Source organism: Uranotaenia lowii, chromosome 2 (genome assembly GCF_029784155.1).
Source record: "Uranotaenia lowii strain MFRU-FL chromosome 2, ASM2978415v1, whole genome shotgun sequence".
In the NCBI taxonomy this organism is placed as follows: Eukaryota; Metazoa; Arthropoda; class Insecta; order Diptera; family Culicidae; genus Uranotaenia; species Uranotaenia lowii.
This window is the reverse complement of record NC_073692.1, coordinates 224,138,056-224,164,302: the sequence shown is the minus strand read 5'-3', so window position 1 is coordinate 224,164,302 and position 26,247 is coordinate 224,138,056. Positions and strand designations below refer to the sequence as shown.

General features: G+C 33.9%; 3 protein-coding genes across 3 annotated transcripts; all 3 read left to right on the top strand.

The window, feature by feature from the left end:
• The first annotated feature begins 2,047 nt into the window (after positions 1-2,047).
• LOC129744083 (uncharacterized) lies at positions 2,048-3,136 on the top strand. Its single transcript, XM_055736437.1, has 3 exons — positions 2,048-2,339; positions 2,413-2,631; positions 2,709-3,136. Exons 1-3 carry the CDS (start codon positions 2,163-2,165, stop codon positions 2,874-2,876), a joined length of 564 nt encoding a protein of 187 aa, XP_055592412.1. The 5' UTR covers positions 2,048-2,162; the 3' UTR covers positions 2,877-3,136.
• A 3,854-nt stretch (positions 3,137-6,990) lies between these two features.
• LOC129744054 (uncharacterized) lies at positions 6,991-8,079 on the top strand. Its single transcript, XM_055736383.1, has 3 exons — positions 6,991-7,282; positions 7,356-7,574; positions 7,652-8,079. The coding sequence occupies exons 1-3, from the start codon at positions 7,106-7,108 to the stop codon at positions 7,817-7,819; spliced, it is 564 nt and encodes a 187-aa protein (XP_055592358.1). The 5' UTR covers positions 6,991-7,105; the 3' UTR covers positions 7,820-8,079.
• Positions 8,080-12,252: 4,173 nt separating this feature from the next.
• Positions 12,253-13,341, top strand: LOC129744184 (uncharacterized). The gene is made up of 3 exons (XM_055736596.1): positions 12,253-12,544; positions 12,618-12,836; positions 12,914-13,341. Exons 1-3 carry the CDS (start codon positions 12,368-12,370, stop codon positions 13,079-13,081), a joined length of 564 nt encoding a protein of 187 aa, XP_055592571.1. The 5' UTR covers positions 12,253-12,367; the 3' UTR covers positions 13,082-13,341.
• The last annotated feature ends 12,906 nt before the right edge of the window (positions 13,342-26,247 follow it).

The following is a 26,247-nucleotide window of genomic DNA, read 5'->3' as shown; positions in this document are numbered from 1 at the left end:
CGACGACAATGCTGGCCGGACAACAATGTCTAATTGTCGCAAAGCATCATGATGTCCCAATGTTCGATAAAGCATATTTATGATATAGTTGCATATTGGTCCAACGCGTCGAGAAAAAAATACTAGAGGCTAAATTTATTATTCTATTGAACAAATTGAATTTTGGAAACACGTTCCTTTTTTTTTTGACGAATCATGGCTGATTGGTGTTAATCTGCTAACGTTGACTCGAAGCTTGCCAAAGTCGATGATACTACCAAAAATAATCGTCTTCTTAGATTTCTTAAAATTCTGAATTTCATCATACCTACTTCCTTTTTGCCTTTCTTACAGAAAGGTATAGTTATCGGTCGATTTGGGAGATCCTTAATTATGGGTCTTAGATATACCTTTATAGGTACCTATCGAATCAGCTCGACGAGTTCAGACGATGTCAGTGTATTTGTGTGTGCATGTGTGATTTTTAGTAAACATTGTCCACACGTTTTTGCGAAACTGGGAAGTGCAATAAAAATGATTTTCGTCTTAAAAATTTTGTTTTTTTTCCCTCTTCAATGTATAAAAGAAAGAAAAAAAAACAAAATAGTTTGAAAAATAAATTTTCATAGTAATTATCATCAAATCTTCACTCCAAAAAACGTGCCAATTTGGCTTGCTAGCTACAACCAGCAATCACTAAAATCAAGATTATCGTATATATGACGTCATATACACGATAGGCGCGCTCGCTACACGCTACTCGCTACACGATAGGCGCGCTCCACTCCCACTCATGACGTCTTCATGACGACAAAACGAGCGGGAAGAAGGAGTAGGAAAGATTAGTAAATTTGTAATATATTTAATTTCTGTACCGGTTCAGTGTTAACTGAACCGGTTTCAAAAATTTAAGAGCTGAAGCTCTAAATTCGTATTATGATAATACGGTGTTTCATAAAGGGGTACAACCCCAAACTTGTCGTATCAAACCGATGGGTGTAGCGTTAAACACCGCATTTTTCTGCAGCGATGGCTGGCTTCGATACGTCGAATCAAGCGTGAATCTGTTAGATAATTTTGTAGTAAGTTTGAAAAAGGGCGAACGCGCCAAATGTAAACAAACCTAGCAACAAACGAACGTAACATTTCATAAAGGCGAAACTATCAGTTAGCTCGAAAAAAACGCTTTTGAAACTTCGGAACATCTAATCAAATCCTATTTAAAAAAATCGACGCTATCTATTAGCCCTACCCGGATAAAAAAAATCCCATTTTAAATAGGCGTAATTTCGCGTCCAAACGAAAATGCATCAACAAAAAGTTTCACCCAATTTAATTTTATCAACATTTTTTGTACAGACGCGTTAATTTCAAGATGTTGAATTACCTGGACTTTAAAGTATTTCTGATTTTAAACTTAATTTAAAAAAAATCGGGTCCAATAGTGAGTTTCAGAATTCAGATTAAAATCCTAAAATTCAAATGCAATCCAGCGCTAGACGATTTACAAAACAAATTTACAAAACCGACATAATTGACAAAAATGTCAAAATAGTCAATTACTACAAAAATGATATAATGGTTTAAATTTTCTTAAATAACAAAGTGGACATAATTGACAAAATTGATAAAAATTACTAAATAGACAACATTCACAAACTTTTATTATCTTTAAACAAACCTGACAAATTTCGTATTTATGGCAAAAATTTGGCAAAAATTAACCAAAATTGACCAATTTTGAATGGTTTGACAGAAATGATAACATTTACAAAATTGGCAAAACTGGATAGATAAAATGAATATAAATCATATAACTGAAAAAGTTTTCAGGATATGCAAAATTAACAGAATCAATATAGCAAAAAATTAAACAAATTTACAAAACTGACATAATTTACAAAAATTTCAAAATAGTCTTGCCTACTTTTCTTCAATATGCAACCACCCGTAGCTGTAGGCGCGCTGGTCCTATTCACACTTTGGGATGATATTTTATTAATTTTATGGTTTCCATTTTTGCGTGTAGAAGTGACAACAGCGGAGCCATCAATGTAAACAAATCAAATCCACCAGCTTTGACCGATCCATTTTGCCCATTTGATTTCATTTCTTATCAGTATTCATTTTGTAATAAACATGTTCAAAATAGTGTGCTCGTCATCTGGATCGGGGCGAAAGTAATGTATTCAGAACAGATTTGTCCGTCGAGGCAAGAGATAGTTTCCCTGGATGATCTCATGGAAGAGAGTCCCACAACATTACAGCGCGTTGCAGACTTCTCGATGCCTCAAAGGATGACGAAGTTAGGCTGCCACAGCCTGTCCACCATGGCAGTTGACTTCGTGAGTTATTTAACGGTAAGCTCTGTTGACCGGAAATTCGTTTGAAATAAAAGACTAACAAATCCCATGTCGATATTGTTTATTCCAGCGTAGGAAGTGGGGACACCTCCCGGAGAGCCGCGAGCAAGCAATATACAAAATTCTAAGGACACCAATGCGGAAAAAAATGTTCCTTTTTTCCAAACGAATTAGCTGCAAAACTTATTCGAAAAAAAGAACAATCCAACTTCGAAGTCTATTTTTATGGTTCGAGAACAGGTTGCTAATCCGCAAAAATAGTGATCGTGATCGAAATCTTAATGCTAAGGTAACAATAGTGTGCTTGGCTGAAAAAAATTAACCCGTTATGAAGCAACAACACTCTCTTCTCTGTTTTTTTTTCAGCTTTTTAACGATAACTGTGACTACTTTGGCAAACAACACGTACTTCTCAACACTTCTAAAAAAATTATAAATTCTGGCAAACCGCTCTCGTCATCTTGTGTTAAGAGCTTTGATGGAAAATTGACTAAAGTGCAGTTCACCTTATCGACGAACATACACGATCGGTAGCATGGCCTATGGTCTCAACCACCTTTATGCTTTTCTGCTGCATAGTTAATCGTCATCGACAACTAGTTCGTGCCCTACAGTCCGTTAGCAAGTCAAACGTTGTTTTGTTCTCGGGGCGAACTTGATGCCTGCCAGTGTAAAGAAGCTTTTTTGAAGAACAACGAGAGTGGTTTATTTTAAACCTACTGCAAGAAACCATAAGTTAAAAGGTTTTTCTGAAATACAAAACCCTGTTATTACGGAGAATACTGATTCAAATGTTTGGCATGTGACAAAGGATATCCTAGGCTTAAAATCAGCGTTGTGCTAAAGGTAACTCTAGGAACTCAACCAAGTCTGCGTAGGGCCGACTTATGTGACCTAACCAGAGTATTCCACTAAATTCAGCAGTTGGATTCGCGCTTCATCCAGCGTGAATGACCGCTGCAACGGATCGGATATTCAAAAGTGCATCTCGGGATAGCGCTTTGCGAATGGAAACACTAGCGTATGTGCGTTTTGTGCTTTTAAATTTCATTTTTTTTTTGCAAGACAACATCATTGACTGTTACCAAAGGCTAATGTCTGCTACATCAATTCATCAATTTTACCATGTGAACTATAATCAGTATTATTGTTTTTAAGGAAATTCAATTTGAAATCTTCGATCAATTGTGGAAGACAAAAAATGTATTACATTGAGCAATAAAAGGTGGAATATACTTAGAACATCTTCAAAACGCACAGGCTGCTGGAAGTTTAACTTAAAGAAAAAAAAACTATGCAATCTTTACCAGGATGCCATGGTAGAGCTTTCATCATATAGAGCTATGACAAAACAATTCACCAGAGAATTAAGTCATTGTCATCATGTTATCAGAACAGGCCTCTCATTTCCTGTGATTATCAGTTGATGCCTTTAATCTCTAAAACTCAAATGCTTATCAAGGAGTGTAACGTTTTGAAATTAATACAATCAATCCTTTAGTCAGCCCACAAATGCTTTCTTGATCTTAAAATGTCAAGCCCCATGCAGACATGGCTTGGTTGAACAGTTTACTTTCAATCATAATTTTTTTTAACTTGTAATGCGCGATGTTATTATTTATGTGACGTTATATCACCGCTACACAGACTCTATGTTAGAATCATGGATACTCTTTTCTCGCTGTCTTCACTCCATAGGTCCAGAGCAAATGTTGATTATTTGAAACACATGGTTGGAAACCTTTTTTGCCTTTCTTTCAGAAAGGTATAGTTATCGGTCGATTTGGGAGATCATTAATTATGGGTCTTAGATATACCTTTATAGGTACCTATCGAATCAGCTCGACGAGTTCAGACGATGTCAGTGTATTTGTATGTATTGGTGTGATTTTTTATAAACTTTGTCACTACGTTTTTGCGAAACTGGGAAGTACAATAAAAATGATTTTTGTCTTAAAAAATTTGATTTTTTTCCCTCTTCAATGTATAAAAGAAAGAAAAAAAAACAAAAAAGTTTGAAAAATAAATTTTCATAGTAATAATCATCAAATCATCACACCAAAAAACGTGTCAATTTAGCTGGCTGGCCACAACAAGCAATCACTAAAATCAAGATTATCGTATATATGACGTCAAATTATATGTGACGTCATAGATACGCGCTTGCTATCGAAAAGTATGGACCTGTCGATGTGTGAAAGGGGGAACAGACAGGCTTCACTCCCTCTCAGGTTTGATGTCATGGTGACAGAAACCGTATGGGAGGAAGACGCCAGTTCATATTTTCCCGGCCAATGATTGAATTTTTTTCATTTTAATGGTTCAGTTTACACCGAACCATTTCAAAAATTTCGGAACCGAAGCTCCGAATTATAAATTATAAAATGGTTTTTTATATTGTAATCTGTAATTAAAAAATCATGTTTCTAATTGATTTTGAATATATATTTAACTGATCATTGGACTCTATGTTAGAATCATTGATACTCTGTTCTTGCTGTCTTCACTACAACGTTTGATCCCAGAGCAAACGTTAAATTATTTGAAATTCATGGTTAGATACCTTTTTTTACATTGTAATCTTCAATTTTATATTCATGTTCTTGATCGATTTGAAAATATATTTTACCGATCATTGGACTCTGTGTTAGAATCATTGATACTCTATTATCGCTGTCTTCACTCCATAGGTTACCCAGAGAAATCGTTGAATTCTTTGAAACATATGGCTGGGGACCTTTTTTTTATATAGTAATCTGTAATTAAAAAATCATGTTTCTAATTGATTTTGAATATATATTTAACTGATCATTGGACTCTATGTTAGAATCATTGATACTCTGTTCTTGCTCTCTTCACTACAACGTTTGATCCCAGAGCAAACGTTGAATTATTTGAAACACATGGTTAGATACCTTTTTGCCTTTCTTACAGAAAGGTATAGTTATCGGTCGATTTGGGAGATCCTTAATTATGGGTCTTAGATATACCTTTATAGGTACCTATCGAATCAGCTCGACGAGTTCAGACGATGTCAGTGTATTTGTGTGTGCATGTGTGATTTTTAGTAAACATTGTCCACACGTTTTTGCGAAACTGGGAAGTGCAATAAAAATGATTTTCGTCTTAAAAATTTTGTTTTTTTTCCCTCTTCAATGTATAAAAGAAAGAAAAAAAAACAAAATAGTTTGAAAAATAAATTTTCATAGTAATTATCATCAAATCTTCACTCCAAAAAACGTGCCAATTTGGCTTGCTAGCTACAACCAGCAATCACTAAAATCAAGATTATCGTATATATGACGTCATATACACGATAGGCGCGCTCGCTACACGCTACTCGCTACACGATAGGCGCGCTCCACTCCCACTCATGACGTCTTCATGACGACAAAACGAGCGGGAAGAAGGAGTAGGAAAGATTAGTAAATTTGTAATATATTTAATTTCTGTACCGGTTCAGTGTTAACTGAACCGGTTTCAAAAATTTAAGAGCTGAAGCTCTAAATTCGTATTATGATAATACGGTGTTTCATAAAGGGGTACAACCCCAAACTTGTCGTATCAAACCGATGGGTGTAGCGTTAAACACCGCATTTTTCTGCAGCGATGGCTGGCTTCGATACGTCGAATCAAGCGTGAATCTGTTAGATAATTTTGTAGTAAGTTTGAAAAAGGGCGAACGCGCCAAATGTAAACAAACCTAGCAACAAACGAACGTAACATTTCATAAAGGCGAAACTATCAGTTAGCTCGAAAAAAACGCTTTTGAAACTTCGGAACATCTAATCAAATCCTATTTAAAAAAATCGACGCTATCTATTAGCCCTACCCGGATAAAAAAAATCCCATTTTAAATAGGCGTAATTTCGCGTCCAAACGAAAATGCATCAACAAAAAGTTTCACCCAATTTAATTTTATCAACATTTTTTGTACAGACGCGTTAATTTCAAGATGTTGAATTACCTGGACTTTAAAGTATTTCTGATTTTAAACTTAATTTAAAAAAAATCGGGTCCAATAGTGAGTTTCAGAATTCAGATTAAAATCCTAAAATTCAAATGCAATCCAGCGCTAGACGATTTACAAAACAAATTTACAAAACCGACATAATTGACAAAAATGTCAAAATAGTCAATTACTACAAAAATGATATAATGGTTTAAATTTTCTTAAATAACAAAGTGGACATAATTGACAAAATTGATAAAAATTACTAAATAGACAACATTCACAAACTTTTATTATCTTTAAACAAACCTGACAAATTTCGTATTTATGGCAAAAATTTGGCAAAAATTAACCAAAATTGACCAATTTTGAATGGTTTGACAGAAATGATAACATTTACAAAATTGGCAAAACTGGATAGATAAAATGAATATAAATCATATAACTGAAAAAGTTTTCAGGATATGCAAAATTAACAGAATCAATATAGCAAAAAATTAAACAAATTTACAAAACTGACATAATTTACAAAAATTTCAAAATAGTCTTGCCTACTTTTCTTCAATATGCAACCACCCGTAGCTGTAGGCGCGCTGGTCCTATTCACACTTTGGGATGATATTTTATTAATTTTATGGTTTCCATTTTTGCGTGTAGAAGTGACAACAGCGGAGCCATCAATGTAAACAAATCAAATCCACCAGCTTTGACCGATCCATTTTGCCCATTTGATTTCATTTCTTATCAGTATTCATTTTGTAATAAACATGTTCAAAATAGTGTGCTCGTCATCTGGATCGGGGCGAAAGTAATGTATTCAGAACAGATTTGTCCGTCGAGGCAAGAGATAGTTTCCCTGGATGATCTCATGGAAGAGAGTCCCACAACATTACAGCGCGTTGCAGACTTCTCGATGCCTCAAAGGATGACGAAGTTAGGCTGCCACAGCCTGTCCACCATGGCAGTTGACTTCGTGAGTTATTTAACGGTAAGCTCTGTTGACCGGAAATTCGTTTGAAATAAAAGACTAACAAATCCCATGTCGATATTGTTTATTCCAGCGTAGGAAGTGGGGACACCTCCCGGAGAGCCGCGAGCAAGCAATATACAAAATTCTAAGGACACCAATGCGGAAAAAAATGTTCCTTTTTTCCAAACGAATTAGCTGCAAAACTTATTCGAAAAAAAGAACAATCCAACTTCGAAGTCTATTTTTATGGTTCGAGAACAGGTTGCTAATCCGCAAAAATAGTGATCGTGATCGAAATCTTAATGCTAAGGTAACAATAGTGTGCTTGGCTGAAAAAAATTAACCCGTTATGAAGCAACAACACTCTCTTCTCTGTTTTTTTTTCAGCTTTTTAACGATAACTGTGACTACTTTGGCAAACAACACGTACTTCTCAACACTTCTAAAAAAATTATAAATTCTGGCAAACCGCTCTCGTCATCTTGTGTTAAGAGCTTTGATGGAAAATTGACTAAAGTGCAGTTCACCTTATCGACGAACATACACGATCGGTAGCATGGCCTATGGTCTCAACCACCTTTATGCTTTTCTGCTGCATAGTTAATCGTCATCGACAACTAGTTCGTGCCCTACAGTCCGTTAGCAAGTCAAACGTTGTTTTGTTCTCGGGGCGAACTTGATGCCTGCCAGTGTAAAGAAGCTTTTTTGAAGAACAACGAGAGTGGTTTATTTTAAACCTACTGCAAGAAACCATAAGTTAAAAGGTTTTTCTGAAATACAAAACCCTGTTATTACGGAGAATACTGATTCAAATGTTTGGCATGTGACAAAGGATATCCTAGGCTTAAAATCAGCGTTGTGCTAAAGGTAACTCTAGGAACTCAACCAAGTCTGCGTAGGGCCGACTTATGTGACCTAACCAGAGTATTCCACTAAATTCAGCAGTTGGATTCGCGCTTCATCCAGCGTGAATGACCGCTGCAACGGATCGGATATTCAAAAGTGCATCTCGGGATAGCGCTTTGCGAATGGAAACACTAGCGTATGTGCGTTTTGTGCTTTTAAATTTCATTTTTTTTTTGCAAGACAACATCATTGACTGTTACCAAAGGCTAATGTCTGCTACATCAATTCATCAATTTTACCATGTGAACTATAATCAGTATTATTGTTTTTAAGGAAATTCAATTTGAAATCTTCGATCAATTGTGGAAGACAAAAAATGTATTACATTGAGCAATAAAAGGTGGAATATACTTAGAACATCTTCAAAACGCACAGGCTGCTGGAAGTTTAACTTAAAGAAAAAAAAACTATGCAATCTTTACCAGGATGCCATGGTAGAGCTTTCATCATATAGAGCTATGACAAAACAATTCACCAGAGAATTAAGTCATTGTCATCATGTTATCAGAACAGGCCTCTCATTTCCTGTGATTATCAGTTGATGCCTTTAATCTCTAAAACTCAAATGCTTATCAAGGAGTGTAACGTTTTGAAATTAATACAATCAATCCTTTAGTCAGCCCACAAATGCTTTCTTGATCTTAAAATGTCAAGCCCCATGCAGACATGGCTTGGTTGAACAGTTTACTTTCAATCATAATTTTTTTTAACTTGTAATGCGCGATGTTATTATTTATGTGACGTTATATCACCGCTACACAGACTCTATGTTAGAATCATGGATACTCTTTTCTCGCTGTCTTCACTCCATAGGTCCAGAGCAAATGTTGATTATTTGAAACACATGGTTGGAAACCTTTTTTGCCTTTCTTTCAGAAAGGTATAGTTATCGGTCGATTTGGGAGATCATTAATTATGGGTCTTAGATATACCTTTATAGGTACCTATCGAATCAGCTCGACGAGTTCAGACGATGTCAGTGTATTTGTATGTATTGGTGTGATTTTTTATAAACTTTGTCACTACGTTTTTGCGAAACTGGGAAGTACAATAAAAATGATTTTTGTCTTAAAAAATTTGATTTTTTTCCCTCTTCAATGTATAAAAGAAAGAAAAAAAAACAAAAAAGTTTGAAAAATAAATTTTCATAGTAATAATCATCAAATCATCACACCAAAAAACGTGTCAATTTAGCTGGCTGGCCACAACAAGCAATCACTAAAATCAAGATTATCGTATATATGACGTCAAATTATATGTGACGTCATAGATACGCGCTTGCTATCGAAAAGTATGGACCTGTCGATGTGTGAAAGGGGGAACAGACAGGCTTCACTCCCTCTCAGGTTTGATGTCATGGTGACAGAAACCGTATGGGAGGAAGACGCCAGTTCATATTTTCCCGGCCAATGATTGAATTTTTTTCATTTTAATGGTTCAGTTTACACCGAACCATTTCAAAAATTTCGGAACCGAAGCTCCGAATTATAAATTATAAAATGGTTTTTTATATTGTAATCTGTAATTAAAAAATCATGTTTCTAATTGATTTTGAATATATATTTAACTGATCATTGGACTCTATGTTAGAATCATTGATACTCTGTTCTTGCTGTCTTCACTACAACGTTTGATCCCAGAGCAAACGTTAAATTATTTGAAATTCATGGTTAGATACCTTTTTTTACATTGTAATCTTCAATTTTATATTCATGTTCTTGATCGATTTGAAAATATATTTTACCGATCATTGGACTCTGTGTTAGAATCATTGATACTCTATTATCGCTGTCTTCACTCCATAGGTTACCCAGAGAAATCGTTGAATTCTTTGAAACATATGGCTGGGGACCTTTTTTTGCCTTTTTATATTGTAATCTGTAATTAAAAAATCATGTTTCTAATTGATTTTGAATATATATTTAACTGATCATTGGACTCTATGTTAGAATCATTGATACTCTGTTCTTGCTCTCTTCACTACAACGTTTGATCCCAGAGCAAACGTTGAATTATTTGAAACACATGGTTAGATACCTTTTTTTACATTGTAATCTTCAATTTTATATTCATGTTCTTGATCGATTTGAAAATATATTTTACCGATCATTGGACTCTGTGTTAGAATCATTGATACTGTATTATCGCTGTCTTCACTCCATAGGTTACCCAGAGAAATCGTTGTCCAATGTAATTAAAAAATCATGTTTCTAATTGATTTTGAATATATATTTAACTGATCATTGGACTCTATGTTAGAATCATTGATACTCTGTTCTTGCTGTCTTCACTACAACGTTTGATCCCAGAGCAAACGTTAAATTATTTGAAACACATGGTTAGATACCTTTTTTGCCTTTCTTACAGAAAGGTATAGTTATCGGTCGATTTGGGAGATCCTTAATTATGGGTCTTAGATATACCTTTATAGGTACCTATCGAATCAGCTCGACGAGTTCAGACGATGTCAGTGTATTTGTGTGTGCATGTGTGATTTTTAGTAAACATTGTCCACACGTTTTTGCGAAACTGGGAAGTGCAATAAAAATGATTTTCGTCTTAAAAATTTTGTTTTTTTTCCCTCTTCAATGTATAAAAGAAAGAAAAAAAAACAAAATAGTTTGAAAAATAAATTTTCATAGTAATTATCATCAAATCTTCACTCCAAAAAACGTGCCAATTTGGCTTGCTAGCTACAACCAGCAATCACTAAAATCAAGATTATCGTATATATGACGTCATATACACGATAGGCGCGCTCGCTACACGCTACTCGCTACACGATAGGCGCGCTCCACTCCCACTCATGACGTCTTCATGACGACAAAACGAGCGGGAAGAAGGAGTAGGAAAGATTAGTAAATTTGTAATATATTTAATTTCTGTACCGGTTCAGTGTTAACTGAACCGGTTTCAAAAATTTAAGAGCTGAAGCTCTAAATTCGTATTATGATAATACGGTGTTTCATAAAGGGGTACAACCCCAAACTTGTCGTATCAAACCGATGGGTGTAGCGTTAAACACCGCATTTTTCTGCAGCGATGGCTGGCTTCGATACGTCGAATCAAGCGTGAATCTGTTAGATAATTTTGTAGTAAGTTTGAAAAAGGGCGAACGCGCCAAATGTAAACAAACCTAGCAACAAACGAACGTAACATTTCATAAAGGCGAAACTATCAGTTAGCTCGAAAAAAACGCTTTTGAAACTTCGGAACATCTAATCAAATCCTATTTAAAAAAATCGACGCTATCTATTAGCCCTACCCGGATAAAAAAAATCCCATTTTAAATAGGCGTAATTTCGCGTCCAAACGAAAATGCATCAACAAAAAGTTTCACCCAATTTAATTTTATCAACATTTTTTGTACAGACGCGTTAATTTCAAGATGTTGAATTACCTGGACTTTAAAGTATTTCTGATTTTAAACTTAATTTAAAAAAAAATCGGGTCCAATAGTGAGTTTCAGAATTCAGATTAAAATCCTAAAATTCAAATGCAATCCAGCGCTAGACGATTTACAAAACAAATTTACAAAACCGACATAATTGACAAAAATGTCAAAATAGTCAATTACTACAAAAATGATATAATGGTTTAAATTTTCTTAAATAACAAAGTGGACATAATTGACAAAATTGATAAAAATTACTAAATAGACAACATTCACAAACTTTTATTATCTTTAAACAAACCTGACAAATTTCGTATTTATGGCAAAAATTTGGCAAAAATTAACCAAAATTGACCAATTTTGAATGGTTTGACAGAAATGATAACATTTACAAAATTGGCAAAACTGGATAGATAAAATGAATATAAATCATATAACTGAAAAAGTTTTCAGGATATGCAAAATTAACAGAATCAATATAGCAAAAAATTAAACAAATTTACAAAACTGACATAATTTACAAAAATTTCAAAATAGTCTTGCCTACTTTTCTTCAATATGCAACCACCCGTAGCTGTAGGCGCGCTGGTCCTATTCACACTTTGGGATGATATTTTATTAATTTTATGGTTTCCATTTTTGCGTGTAGAAGTGACAACAGCGGAGCCATCAATGTAAACAAATCAAATCCACCAGCTTTGACCGATCCATTTTGCCCATTTGATTTCATTTCTTATCAGTATTCATTTTGTAATAAACATGTTCAAAATAGTGTGCTCGTCATCTGGATCGGGGCGAAAGTAATGTATTCAGAACAGATTTGTCCGTCGAGGCAAGAGATAGTTTCCCTGGATGATCTCATGGAAGAGAGTCCCACAACATTACAGCGCGTTGCAGACTTCTCGATGCCTCAAAGGATGACGAAGTTAGGCTGCCACAGCCTGTCCACCATGGCAGTTGACTTCGTGAGTTATTTAACGGTAAGCTCTGTTGACCGGAAATTCGTTTGAAATAAAAGACTAACAAATCCCATGTCGATATTGTTTATTCCAGCGTAGGAAGTGGGGACACCTCCCGGAGAGCCGCGAGCAAGCAATATACAAAATTCTAAGGACACCAATGCGGAAAAAAATGTTCCTTTTTTCCAAACGAATTAGCTGCAAAACTTATTCGAAAAAAAGAACAATCCAACTTCGAAGTCTATTTTTATGGTTCGAGAACAGGTTGCTAATCCGCAAAAATAGTGATCGTGATCGAAATCTTAATGCTAAGGTAACAATAGTGTGCTTGGCTGAAAAAAATTAACCCGTTATGAAGCAACAACACTCTCTTCTCTGTTTTTTTTTCAGCTTTTTAACGATAACTGTGACTACTTTGGCAAACAACACGTACTTCTCAACACTTCTAAAAAAATTATAAATTCTGGCAAACCGCTCTCGTCATCTTGTGTTAAGAGCTTTGATGGAAAATTGACTAAAGTGCAGTTCACCTTATCGACGAACATACACGATCGGTAGCATGGCCTATGGTCTCAACCACCTTTATGCTTTTCTGCTGCATAGTTAATCGTCATCGACAACTAGTTCGTGCCCTACAGTCCGTTAGCAAGTCAAACGTTGTTTTGTTCTCGGGGCGAACTTGATGCCTGCCAGTGTAAAGAAGCTTTTTTGAAGAACAACGAGAGTGGTTTATTTTAAACCTACTGCAAGAAACCATAAGTTAAAAGGTTTTTCTGAAATACAAAACCCTGTTATTACGGAGAATACTGATTCAAATGTTTGGCATGTGACAAAGGATATCCTAGGCTTAAAATCAGCGTTGTGCTAAAGGTAACTCTAGGAACTCAACCAAGTCTGCGTAGGGCCGACTTATGTGACCTAACCAGAGTATTCCACTAAATTCAGCAGTTGGATTCGCGCTTCATCCAGCGTGAATGACCGCTGCAACGGATCGGATATTCAAAAGTGCATCTCGGGATAGCGCTTTGCGAATGGAAACACTAGCGTATGTGCGTTTTGTGCTTTTAAATTTCATTTTTTTTTTGCAAGACAACATCATTGACTGTTACCAAAGGCTAATGTCTGCTACATCAATTCATCAATTTTACCATGTGAACTATAATCAGTATTATTGTTTTTAAGGAAATTCAATTTGAAATCTTCGATCAATTGTGGAAGACAAAAAATGTATTACATTGAGCAATAAAAGGTGGAATATACTTAGAACATCTTCAAAACGCACAGGCTGCTGGAAGTTTAACTTAAAGAAAAAAAAACTATGCAATCTTTACCAGGATGCCATGGTAGAGCTTTCATCATATAGAGCTATGACAAAACAATTCACCAGAGAATTAAGTCATTGTCATCATGTTATCAGAACAGGCCTCTCATTTCCTGTGATTATCAGTTGATGCCTTTAATCTCTAAAACTCAAATGCTTATCAAGGAGTGTAACGTTTTGAAATTAATACAATCAATCCTTTAGTCAGCCCACAAATGCTTTCTTGATCTTAAAATGTCAAGCCCCATGCAGACATGGCTTGGTTGAACAGTTTACTTTCAATCATAATTTTTTTTAACTTGTAATGCGCGATGTTATTATTTATGTGACGTTATATCACCGCTACACAGACTCTATGTTAGAATCATGGATACTCTTTTCTCGCTGTCTTCACTCCATAGGTCCAGAGCAAATGTTGATTATTTGAAACACATGGTTGGAAACCTTTTTTGCCTTTCTTTCAGAAAGGTATAGTTATCGGTCGATTTGGGAGATCATTAATTATGGGTCTTAGATATACCTTTATAGGTACCTATCGAATCAGCTCGACGAGTTCAGACGATGTCAGTGTATTTGTATGTATTGGTGTGATTTTTTATAAACTTTGTCACTACGTTTTTGCGAAACTGGGAAGTACAATAAAAATGATTTTTGTCTTAAAAAATTTGATTTTTTTCCCTCTTCAATGTATAAAAGAAAGAAAAAAAAACAAAAAAGTTTGAAAAATAAATTTTCATAGTAATAATCATCAAATCATCACACCAAAAAACGTGTCAATTTAGCTGGCTGGCCACAACAAGCAATCACTAAAATCAAGATTATCGTATATATGACGTCAAATTATATGTGACGTCATAGATACGCGCTTGCTATCGAAAAGTATGGACCTGTCGATGTGTGAAAGGGGGAACAGACAGGCTTCACTCCCTCTCAGGTTTGATGTCATGGTGACAGAAACCGTATGGGAGGAAGACGCCAGTTCATATTTTCCCGGCCAATGATTGAATTTTTTTCATTTTAATGGTTCAGTTTACACCGAACCATTTCAAAAATTTCGGAACCGAAGCTCCGAATTATAAATTATAAAATGGTTTTTTATATTGTAATCTGTAATTAAAAAATCATGTTTCTAATTGATTTTGAATATATATTTAACTGATCATTGGACTCTATGTTAGAATCATTGATACTCTGTTCTTGCTGTCTTCACTACAACGTTTGATCCCAGAGCAAACGTTAAATTATTTGAAATTCATGGTTAGATACCTTTTTTTACATTGTAATCTTCAATTTTATATTCATGTTCTTGATCGATTTGAAAATATATTTTACCGATCATTGGACTCTGTGTTAGAATCATTGATACTCTATTATCGCTGTCTTCACTCCATAGGTTACCCAGAGAAATCGTTGAATTCTTTGAAACATATGGCTGGGGACCTTTTTTGCCTTTCTTTCAGAAAGGTATAGTTATCGGTCGATTTGGGAGATCATTAATTATGGGTCTTAGATATACCTTTATAGGTACCTATAGAATCAGCTCGACGAGTTCAGACGATGTCAGTGTATTTGTATGTATTGGTGTGATTTTTTATAAACTTTGTCACTACGTTTTTGCGAAACTGGGAAATACAATAAAAATGATTTTTGTCTTAAAAAATTTGATTTTTTTCCCTCTTCAATGTATAAAAGAAAGAAAAAAAAAACAAAATAGTTTGAAAAATAAATTTTCATAGTAATTATCATCAAATCATCACACCAAAAAACGTGTCAATTTAGCTGGCTGGCCACAACAAGCAATCACTAAAATCAAGATTATCGTATATATGACGTCAAATTATATGTGACGTCATTGATACGCGCTTGCTATCGAAAAGTATGGACCTGTCGATGTGTGAAAGGGGAACCAGACAGGCTTCACTCCCTCTCAGGTTTGATGTCATGGTGACAGAAACCGTATGGGAGGAAGACGCCAATTCATATTTTCCCGGCCAATGATTGAAATTTTTTCATTTTAACGGTTCAGTTAACACCGAACCATTTCAAAAATTTCGGAACCGAAGCTCCGAATTATAAATTGTAAAATGGTTTCCACCAAGGGGTACGACCCCGAATTTGTGAAGTCGTTGGTGAGTACGTGATGCCCACACTGCATGGTACGAAAGCGATAGTAACTTCGCCCAACATTATATTCAGGAACAGATTGCTCTGAGAAGGGGAAAACAACACGGGTACGCGGACGATGTATGCACATCCTCTCATCTTCTCACGTGCCGTTCGTGCTTACGAAGCTTTTTCTTAAGCAGCAACGACAGGAGAGTATTTCGCCCGTGAGAGCAAATTAAATCTAATAAGACAAATGCTACTGAATCCTCTCGAGCTTTAAGCTCTCGAGCTTTAAGCTCTCGAGCTTGTTTTTTTGTTCCCTTTTCTCTTCCTCTCTTCAGATCTAACGTTGCGTTGTTGTTGTTGGGGTTGGTGTCTAGAGAAAAACGATGACGGCTTGGAGGTCAATCTTAACTTTCACTTGCTGAAGCCAATGGAAGATGACAACCAAACAGTAGCGCCACCAAACCCTCCATAGTAGAGTTTGAAGCATTTGGGATTTTTTTTGGAACATGCATATAAAGCTAAAAAGCTAATAATCATTATTGACAAAGTTGAAGAAACAGAAAAAAAAAATTGACTAAAAAGACCAATTTGACGAAATTGACAAATTTGACATAATTCATTGATTTGACAAAATTCACTTGATTGAAAAAATCATAAAATTGACAAAATTTATAAAATTGACAAAATCGAGAAAATTGGCAAAATTGACCAAATTGACGATGAAAAACTGGATTAAAATTCACTGAATTGACAATATTGATAAAACTGACAAAATCAACAAACTTGAAAAAATTGACAAAATTGACAAAATCGACAAAATTGACAAAATTGACAAAATTGACAAAATTAACAAAATTGACAAAAGAGATGACAAAATTCACTAAATTGACAAAATTGACAAGATTGATAAAACTGACAAAATTGAGAAAATTGATAAAAATGATTAAATTAACGATGACAAAATCGAAAAAATTCACTAAATTGACAAAATTGACAAGATTGATAAAACTGACAAAAATCGACAAAATTGACAAAATTGATTAAATTGACCAAATTGACCAAATTGACGAAATTGACAAACTTGGCTTAATTCATTGATTTGACAAAATTAACTTAGCTGAAAAAATCATAAAAATTGATAATATTTATAAATTTGACAAAATCGAGAAAATTGGCAGAATTGACAAAATTGACGATGACAAAATCGACAAAATTCACTGAATTGACAAAATTGACAAGATTGATAAAACTGACAAAATTGAAAAAAAAAATTACTAAATTAACGATGACAAAATCGACAAAATTCACTCAATTGACAAAATTGACAAGATTGATAAAACTGACAAAAATCGACAAAATTGACAAAATTGACCAAATTGACCAAAATGACCAAATTGTCAAAATTCACAAAATTGACAAAGACAAAATTGACAAAATTCACTATATTTACAAAGTTGACAAAAATGAAAAGATTGACAAAATTGACTGGCGAAATTTACAAAATTGATCCAATTGACCAAATTGACAAAATTGACAAATTGACAAAATTTACAAAATCGAAGAAAATTGACAAAATTGAGAAAATTGGCCAAATTGACAATGACAAAATCGACAAAATACACTTAATTGACAAAGCTGACAAAATTGACAAAATTGACAAAATTGACAAAATTGACAAAATTGACAAGATTGACAAAATTGACTAATTTGATAAAACTGACAAAATTGACAAAATTGACAAAATTAACAAAACTGACCAAATTGACAAATTTGACAAAATTGACAAAATTTTCAAATTTGAAAAAGTTGACAAAATCATGAAAATTGTTAAAATCGACAAAATTGACAAAATCTAGAAAATTGGTTAAATTGACAAAATTTATCAACTAAGAATGCTGACAAAATTATGAAAATTGAAAAAATTTACATTATTGACAAAATTGAAAAAATGACCAAATTAACAAAATTAACAAAATAGACCAAATCAACAAAACAGGATAAAAATCTCAAAATAACAAAATTAAAAATACTACGCTTTCAAAATTTTCAATACTTTTAATTTTCAAAATTTATTCTACCGATTTTCTGCATTTTGGTATCGTATTTTACTCTAGCAATTGAAATTTTGTTCCAATGATTTTATCTATGTATTTGATTCCTCTACTTGAGAGGTTGAATTATTTGAAATACATGGTCAGGCATCTTTTTTCAAATTGTATTCTTAATTTTTATACCCCTTCCATTTTGAAGATATCATATGCTGTAACTCCAAAAGGAGTAAATTGAGTTATTCCAGAATCTAGTCATTCAAAAATCTCCAACTAGTTGCAAATAAGGTTATTTATATGAAAATTATGATTATATAAAAATACTTTTATCCTAATAAAAACTTTGAATCTTTAATTCCTAAATTCATTTTGGATTTATTGCGTATGAAATTCATTTATCATAATTCATAATTCATTTTGTTTTATATGTACCCAAATAAAATTTACAGGCTGAAAGAAAGGCTACAATCCACTGTCAAGTGTATTAAATCGGGTTTTTTTCGATTATAGTCGTTTTAGCATCTTTATGTCATTCATTTACATCAACTATGCAGTTGCCGGACTGTCGTACAAACATGTTCATGCAACTGACCCAAGTTGATCTGAAAGCGGGTGCATTTTTCAAATCATCTGCCAATCGTATTGATTGTTTTATAGATCATGCTTATTGTACCACAAAAATATCCTGCACCTTCTCCTTTGGATTGAACAATTTTATCAGCCATAACACGTGCCTCCCGAAAACGAAAAACGTGTAAACCCAAATATGTCGTACAGATTTTTCACCTTCCATCGTTGTTTCCTTCCTTTCGACCGATTTGGCGAACGATTCGATCGAACCTCCTAGCCGGACAATTTCCCGCAGAAAACATTTCCACGGGCTTTTGGCTAACCAGCAGAAGGTTTGCCCGATTTCGGTCAAGAAGTGTTGTCAGTGTGGGAACGGGCAAAGCCAAACTGGATGATAAATAATATACCGCTTTTTTGGCAAATTTTTCGCAGACGAAAAGAAATAAAATATTATAGAAATAGAACTAATGTGGCGCCACCAGTCTTGCGTCTGGCTGCTCTGCGTCGAATTCAAACCGAAAGTGGTGGGCCGTGTTGAGATTTGGAAAACAGTTTCGGTTGCTGTTGTTTTCAGAAACAAATAAACATTTTCTTGGCAAAAGTCAATAGAGAAGTATTTAAAAGTTTCTGATTGACGAATGATGGAAAAATGGATTTTTTTAACAACACATGAAACAACGCTGAAGATGCTTAAAAAGGTGCCTAAGGCTATATCCAACATTTCCACGTGGCTTCTAAAGTTTAAATGGAATCCATACTTTAAATGAAATGTTTCAGTGATATTTATTCACAATGTACGTTGTAGGAAATTCAAAAAATCAATAAAAATTATTTAGAATATAGGTCGGACTCGATTTTACGTTGTGCTCAATTTTTTCTCGGAACGGATTATCAAAAAAAGAAAATTTCACCCTCGAAAACTTGTTTTAAACTTTCTCGTAAATGTGAAAAATTGCATAAAAAACTTTTCAAAAGTACACATACAGTACCATCAACTGAGGCATCATGCAACACTTTAAACTTCAATGGCTTCTCAAAACTTAATATCCACAGATAATCATATGGCTTTTAAATCAAAAGATTTATGGTTGATGGGACATCATATTGACGTAGTTAGAAAAATTATTTGTTTCACCAGTTATTTTCAATTGTATAAAAACATGTGCTTTTCACCCTTCTAAGAAAAAGGGGTAAGTTGCACGAAATTTTGTTTTTAATAAAAAATCAAATTAAAACGTTTGAAAATTTATTGTTTAAGTCATTACTCATAAAGCGCGAATTGCAGTAGGGTAAAACTGTACAAGACGCACCAGCGGGGTAAGATGGCCGATGCCATTATTTCTCAAATATACACTAACCAACGGCTTCGAATGATGTTTTTCTTCATTTATAGTGTAGCAAACAAGCTTTTTCATCATTCAATAGATGAAAAGTTCACAAAAACTACTTTAGTTCTTAGAAACAAAAGAATTAATGGAATCAGCGTGAAACTTGTTATTTTTCATATAAGGTTTTATGGTAAAACCGCCTGCGCAATCTGATAAAACTACAGCTTATCGTTTATCCACTCATGTGCACTTTCGGAAGACTATAAAATTTTTGTTTTATTTTAATAACGTCCTACAAAATTTTATCAAAAATCGTTTATATGAAAATTGGTGCAGAATGCCCACAAGACCACGTGTTTTACGCTCAAATTTTGAATGCTGATAACTTTTGAGAAAACCCGAATATAAAAACAAAATGCCATTCGTTTTATTTGCTGACTCCCAAATTACGATAACAATGCATAATTATAACAAATTTCGTCCTTGTTCGAGTTAAAACGGTGCACCAATATTCGACTCGAAAAAATTATCGGCCGCCATGTTTGCCGCGATATCACTATATCAGTCGAAAAAATTTATTTTCGTTGCCTACTTGAAGGCGTTTTATATATAAGAATATTAAAAAGTGTATTTTGAAACGCGAAATTTTCGTAGAGTTTAGCAATACTAAATTATTTTTAGCCAAAGAATGGTTAGTTTACAAAAATACGATGAACATGTAATCAAACATTTGATGTTTCAATAATTATATTCCCTATAATCATTGTTCCATTTCTTACCACCCTTCATGTTTGGTGCGTTCTGTCCACTAGCTTTGGCGTTCTACCCCGCGGTTTGTTTTCTGGCTGTTTTAGTTTTTTACAAAAATATAGTCAAAAACGTGTCTTTATAATATTTTTTATTTTCGATAATACGTAAATCTGATCCCTGAATCGTCATCAATTTTCAATTTGGTTCTTAAATGATTGGTATCGCTGTAAAAAGCAATTATGCTTAACTGGTGCGTCTTGTACAGTTTTCCCCTAGGTGTTGGTTTTGTTCGAATTGAATTTTACATTTTTTATTTAAAAAATGTTTTCATAGAAAAGCATTAGGGTGTTGCATACATTTAGGGGTAAAAAAAACAATACAGACAAATTCTGCTAGCTGAAATCAGAAAAATTAAAGGTTTTAATGGATGAAATTTTGGAATTAACAAACGCGTAATTCAATGCATTTTGGCTCAGACTGGTAACTGAATTATAAAAATATTTATTTAAAAAAAAATGGAGATTGTACGAAAAATAATTTTACACCAACAGTGTTGGTAAAGGACGATAAAAGCAATATAAAATTTGTAGGCATTGAGCCAATCTGTCATACCGGGTAAAGTTTTTCACGGTAAAAAAAAGCGCAGATATTTAAGGCTGCTGCTGCTGATTGTTTTGATTTGGCCTTCCGGTGGAAATAAGACGGAATTGCCCCTGAAAAGCGCAGATATTTAAGGCTGCTGCTGCTGATTGTTTTGATCTGGCCTTCCGGTGGAAATAAGACGGAATTGCCCCTGAAAAGCGCAGATATTTAAGGCTGCTCCTGTTGATTGTTTTGATTTGGCCTTCCGGAGGAAATAAGACGGAATGCCCCTGAAAAGCGCAGATATTTAAGGCTGCTTTCCGATGGAAATTAGACGAAATTGCCGTTAAAAGCGCAGATATTTAAGGCTGCTGCTGCTGATTGTTTTGATTTGGCCTTCCGGTGGAAATAAGACGGAATTGCCGTTAAAAGCGCAGATATTTAAGGCTGCTTTCCGATGGCAATAAGACGGAGTTGCCCCTGAAAAGCGCAGATATTTAAGGCTGCTGCTGCTGATTGTTTGTTTTGAATAAGCCTTCTGGTTGGGCAGGCTGTTTCTTAGAATACTATCGAATTATTCCGGCTCTTGTAAACAGAGACAGAGTAACAAGGAAAGCACAGTTTGAGAAAGCTGTTTCTAAGAATGTTTTTTTGCGGATTGTTCCGGCTCTGGTAAATAAAAGCAGAGCGACAGAGAAAGCACAAATTGGGAAGGCTTTTGTGAAGAATATTTTCGGATGAAATGAAGAATATGCAAAAAAAAAAAGATTTGAAAAGCTTTTGCAGAGAATGGAATGTAGAATTGAGATGAAGGATATTTGGGATATAATTTTTTTTATTTGAAAAAAAACAAAAGTCGGTAAATTTAAGATTCTATTGAGAATAGAGTTGAGAAGGAATGTAGAAATGTGATGAAGGATAAGCAGAAATTGAATAAAATTTGTAGGATGGAGAATAAAGATGTGGAATATGGAATAAAAATTGAGGATATTTGGTAAATAAAATTTTGCACTAAAGAAAAAAAAACAAATGTTGATGTGTGAAAAGTTTTAATTAAGAATAGAGGTGAGAAGGAATGTAGGGATGAGATGAAGAATATACAGAAAATAAATCAAATTTAATTAGGAATAAAATAAAATAATAGTTGTATTCGGCAACACTGTAGATGAATAAAATAAAATAAATTTCTTTGAGAACATTTGCTATTTTGGCAGCACTTGACAAACAAACAAAACAAAGTCAGTCATTGATCTATTCTTGCGAGCGACAGACGTGTTTAGGTGAATCTCTGAATTGAGATTCGTAAAATCACGACAATTCTGTATATTCTTCATCTCATCCCTACAAACATCAATTAGTCGTTTTTTTCAATTTTCTATTAGAATCAAAAACTAAAAAAAACTATCTCACGATGTGAGAAACTATTCTTCATTATTTTGTCATTATTAAAAGATAACTTTATTACATTATATCAAAATAAGGTTGAAAAAAAATTTCAATAAATATCCGAGCCGGAAAAATCTGATTGATTGATTGAAGTGCGTTTATTTGGGAGGGTGCCGTGCGCCAAGCGATTAAGCACCCTTCAACCGGAAAAATCTGAGCAATTTTAAAACAAAATCTGATATTTCATTACAAAATTGACGACCGAAAATCCGTGCAAAATTCCGGTAAATTTTATTAAAATTCAGAACCTCATACTCAACAAACACCAAGAAATAAAATTGTTCATCAAAACTCAGCAACAGATTTTAAATCATATTTTAAGCATCCAAAAAACCTTTCATGAATGTTTTAATGAAAGTTTCTCAAAAGAATTCGTTATGGAGGCATAAATAACAAAAAAAATTACTATACAATTTGTTTTGGTTTGGTTTGTCAGATAAAGTGAATAAATCCAGGCATAATCCTAGCAACCAAGCCGGGCCGGACTGTTCTCATAATTTGTTTAAACATCCAAGCAAACCCGGATTAACCGGGCAATTTAGCAACCTAAGAGGAGAACGGGAATACTTGATCCACTTTTCTTATTTTCATCATATCTTTTTGGGAAAATTTAGCAACTCGCCGTCTTTAGCATTTTCTGACAGCGTGTTATTTCGAGTTCATATGCTCTAGAAATTAGAAAGATACATGAAGTCGCAGAAGAACTAGAAGTTTTTTAGTAAGACATAAAAAATAGTGATATTTTTTTAAGTTACAGGAGACTTGATCCGTAATTCAAAGTGCTCTGACCCTAGGGAAAAACCTAATAAAATCCAGAGATAAAAAGTCCGTTGACTATTTTTTGTCATATTAGTTCTCATTTCACAGTTTGTAAGTATCAGACAAAGAGAATTTTAAACGTTTGTTTACTACCCTAAAGTCATTGCATACCTTAAGGCGCAATTTTATAGTTTTTAGATAAATACAGTATTTTTAGTCATTTCTAACAGATAATTAACTGGATAAACATAAGTTATTGGACAGATATTAGTAATTTCATGATAACCAATGATCACGATCCATTCAGAAGAAAAAATACATATTTTAGGACTCAAGGGATCAATTATACCCATAACATACATTTTGAAAAACTTTTTCTTAAAAAAAATTTGAAAGTGTACTATTGTTTCGAAAATATGGCATTATGAAGTTCATATTATAGTCTAGCGATTGACTCAGTAAAATAAATATTTTTATTCTAATTTTTTCATGTTAGAAACATTTTAAAGCGATTAAAAAAGATCTTCAAATCACATTTTGTTAAATTTTTCAAACAAAGTTCAATTACTCGAAAAATAAATTGCATTGTTGTTATGTTCTATTTGGCACATTTTTCTAGAACATTTGATATTTGTAAGACATTCCTGTTTCAAGATATGGCGAAAAGATTAAGTATCCCCAGGGATCAAGTATCCTCATTCTCCCCTAATTTGACGGTTAACTTGAAATAACACGCTGTTAGAAAATACAAAGATCGACGAATTGCTTAAATTTTCCAAAAAGATATGATGACAAAAACATTAATCAAGTCTACCCATTCTCTCCTATTTATGTTTAGTACAGCTTTAGCATGTCGAATATTAAACGCCTTAGTATAGGCAACTTAATCATTTATGTAATTTGGATGAGAAACCAAAATTCAACAAAGTTGTAACTTAGTTAAAACTAGTGCTAAGATGTGTTCTACTTTGTTATCTGTGAATTAAAAATTAAACGATGTCAACACAAATTTGCGCGGTAAAATTAATACGCTTAAAATAATTGATAAGCAATCGAGCAACAGTTTAAAAACGTTCAAATAAAAAAACTTTGATTAGGTTTTCTCGTTAATACTTATCACCACTTAAGTATATATCACCCACGTCTCTTGAAGATAATCACACAAATAAGGGCAGATAAATTGTACAAATCAACATCGTCACCATCTAACATTCAATAGTTCTTGCACATAAAAACAGAACACAGAATCCAACCAAACTTACCAAGCTATGAATACGAGGCGAAAGTCGAAGAGATGAGAGAGATCCCGAGCAGACTTTTATGGCAAAATTATAGCAAATTTTGCTATCACGCCCAGAGAGCCCAGTTTGCTCTCATTTTGCTTGACATAAGGTGGTACACAGCAAAAATGAGAGCATAAATTTTCATTCTTGGTTAGCAAAGTGATACCAAATTTTGCTAAAACTGAGACCCAAATTACACCTCGTTTTCCGAGAGCTTGGAGAGCACAATGATGCCAATATTAGGCATCGCACATTTTTCAATAAAAGCAAAATTTGGCATCATTATGCTTTCAAAACTTTCACAAAAACGACAGCATAACGGATGTAGTTAAGGTTTCATTACAAGCAAAATATGGCATTACTTTGCTGTCCGCGTTTGAAAAATTTTGGTTTTTATTTTTGCGCTTTGTACTACCTTAAATCTACCAAAATAAAAGCAAATTTAATCCTTAAAGCGTGATAGCAAAATTTAGTTAAATTTTTCACTGTATACATAATTTAGTTTGTATAGAGAATGCGTTGACTAGAAGAGGAATGAAAAAAAGTTCGAAACAAAACGCCGATTCACCGTAGATTAAACGCCTGGAGTTATACTACAAAACAAAATGATGCAATCATAGAACATAATTTGTTACTAGGAAGCGAATCTGTTTATATAAAGAAGAAGAAGAAAACATTGGATATTTTAAATATCTGAGTATAGTCCACGTTTAAAACAGGCATGTGAATTATAACTCTTACCAGAAGAGCTTATTCTGAGAATCGATCAACGTGACGAGACGTGAATTATTAGGAACTCGAATACAAGTTGTAAAAAAAAAATGAACGCTGATCTGAAAGGTTAAATGAGGCCCTCAGGATCAGAGGGGCGCAAGTGCAAAATTATCAATTTTGAATAAAGTTTACCTAATGATTCGCCATGTACATCAGATGTACATGTAACTCAGATTTTTTTTTAATTTTTTTTATCACTTGTTTGATTAAGTTAAAACTGCTTGAATTCGAAAAATATATGAAAACTCGAGCACCTTCATAACTTTGAAGCGCGTTTTCTCGAAACTATCATTTAGGCACCTGCACCCCTCTAATCCCAAGCGCCTGAATTTTGAGTGATGAATGAATATGAATGTTGAATTGGAACTTTAATATCTGAAAATTAATTTTTGATAAAAACTAAATATTAAACCAGACCATGAGTATGTGAAATCAGAATCTACATCTCATATTTGAAACTGAAATATAAATCTAGTACGTTGTAGGGGTGAACTTGACCCCAACTCCCAAAAATTTTCGATTAAAATTAATTCATATGTAGAAACAACGAATCAAGAAGCACATCTTTACGGAGTTGCTGTGTGGAAATCTAATAGGAGAGACGAACAAGAGGCGTTCCAAATAACCGAATCTGTCGAGTTCATTCGTTCAATAAACATAAATAAGCTCCAAGTACATTGTAAAAGCCAATGCTAAATTCCCAGAATAAAGTGCTCAACCTGTTGCATAATAAAAAGCGATTTTTGGAGAC

What these genes read in the sequence shown, in the direction of transcription:
- LOC129744083 (XM_055736437.1), top strand. Translation starts at nt 2,163, where the DNA reads ATGTATTCAGAACAGATTTGTCCGTCGAGGCAAGAGATAGTTTCCCTG. An exon ending in ACTTCGTGAGTTATTTAACG is followed by an intron (nt 2,340 to 2,412) that starts GTAAGCTCTGTT and finishes TGTTTATTCCAG; the next exon opens with CGTAGGAAGTGGGGACACCT. An exon ending in ATCGAAATCTTAATGCTAAG is followed by an intron (nt 2,632 to 2,708) that starts GTAACAATAGTG and finishes TTTTTTTTTCAG; the next exon opens with CTTTTTAACGATAACTGTGA.
- LOC129744054 (XM_055736383.1), top strand. Translation starts at nt 7,106, where the DNA reads ATGTATTCAGAACAGATTTGTCCGTCGAGGCAAGAGATAGTTTCCCTG. An exon ending in ACTTCGTGAGTTATTTAACG is followed by an intron (nt 7,283 to 7,355) that starts GTAAGCTCTGTT and finishes TGTTTATTCCAG; the next exon opens with CGTAGGAAGTGGGGACACCT. An exon ending in ATCGAAATCTTAATGCTAAG is followed by an intron (nt 7,575 to 7,651) that starts GTAACAATAGTG and finishes TTTTTTTTTCAG; the next exon opens with CTTTTTAACGATAACTGTGA.
- LOC129744184 (XM_055736596.1), top strand. Translation starts at nt 12,368, where the DNA reads ATGTATTCAGAACAGATTTGTCCGTCGAGGCAAGAGATAGTTTCCCTG. An exon ending in ACTTCGTGAGTTATTTAACG is followed by an intron (nt 12,545 to 12,617) that starts GTAAGCTCTGTT and finishes TGTTTATTCCAG; the next exon opens with CGTAGGAAGTGGGGACACCT. An exon ending in ATCGAAATCTTAATGCTAAG is followed by an intron (nt 12,837 to 12,913) that starts GTAACAATAGTG and finishes TTTTTTTTTCAG; the next exon opens with CTTTTTAACGATAACTGTGA.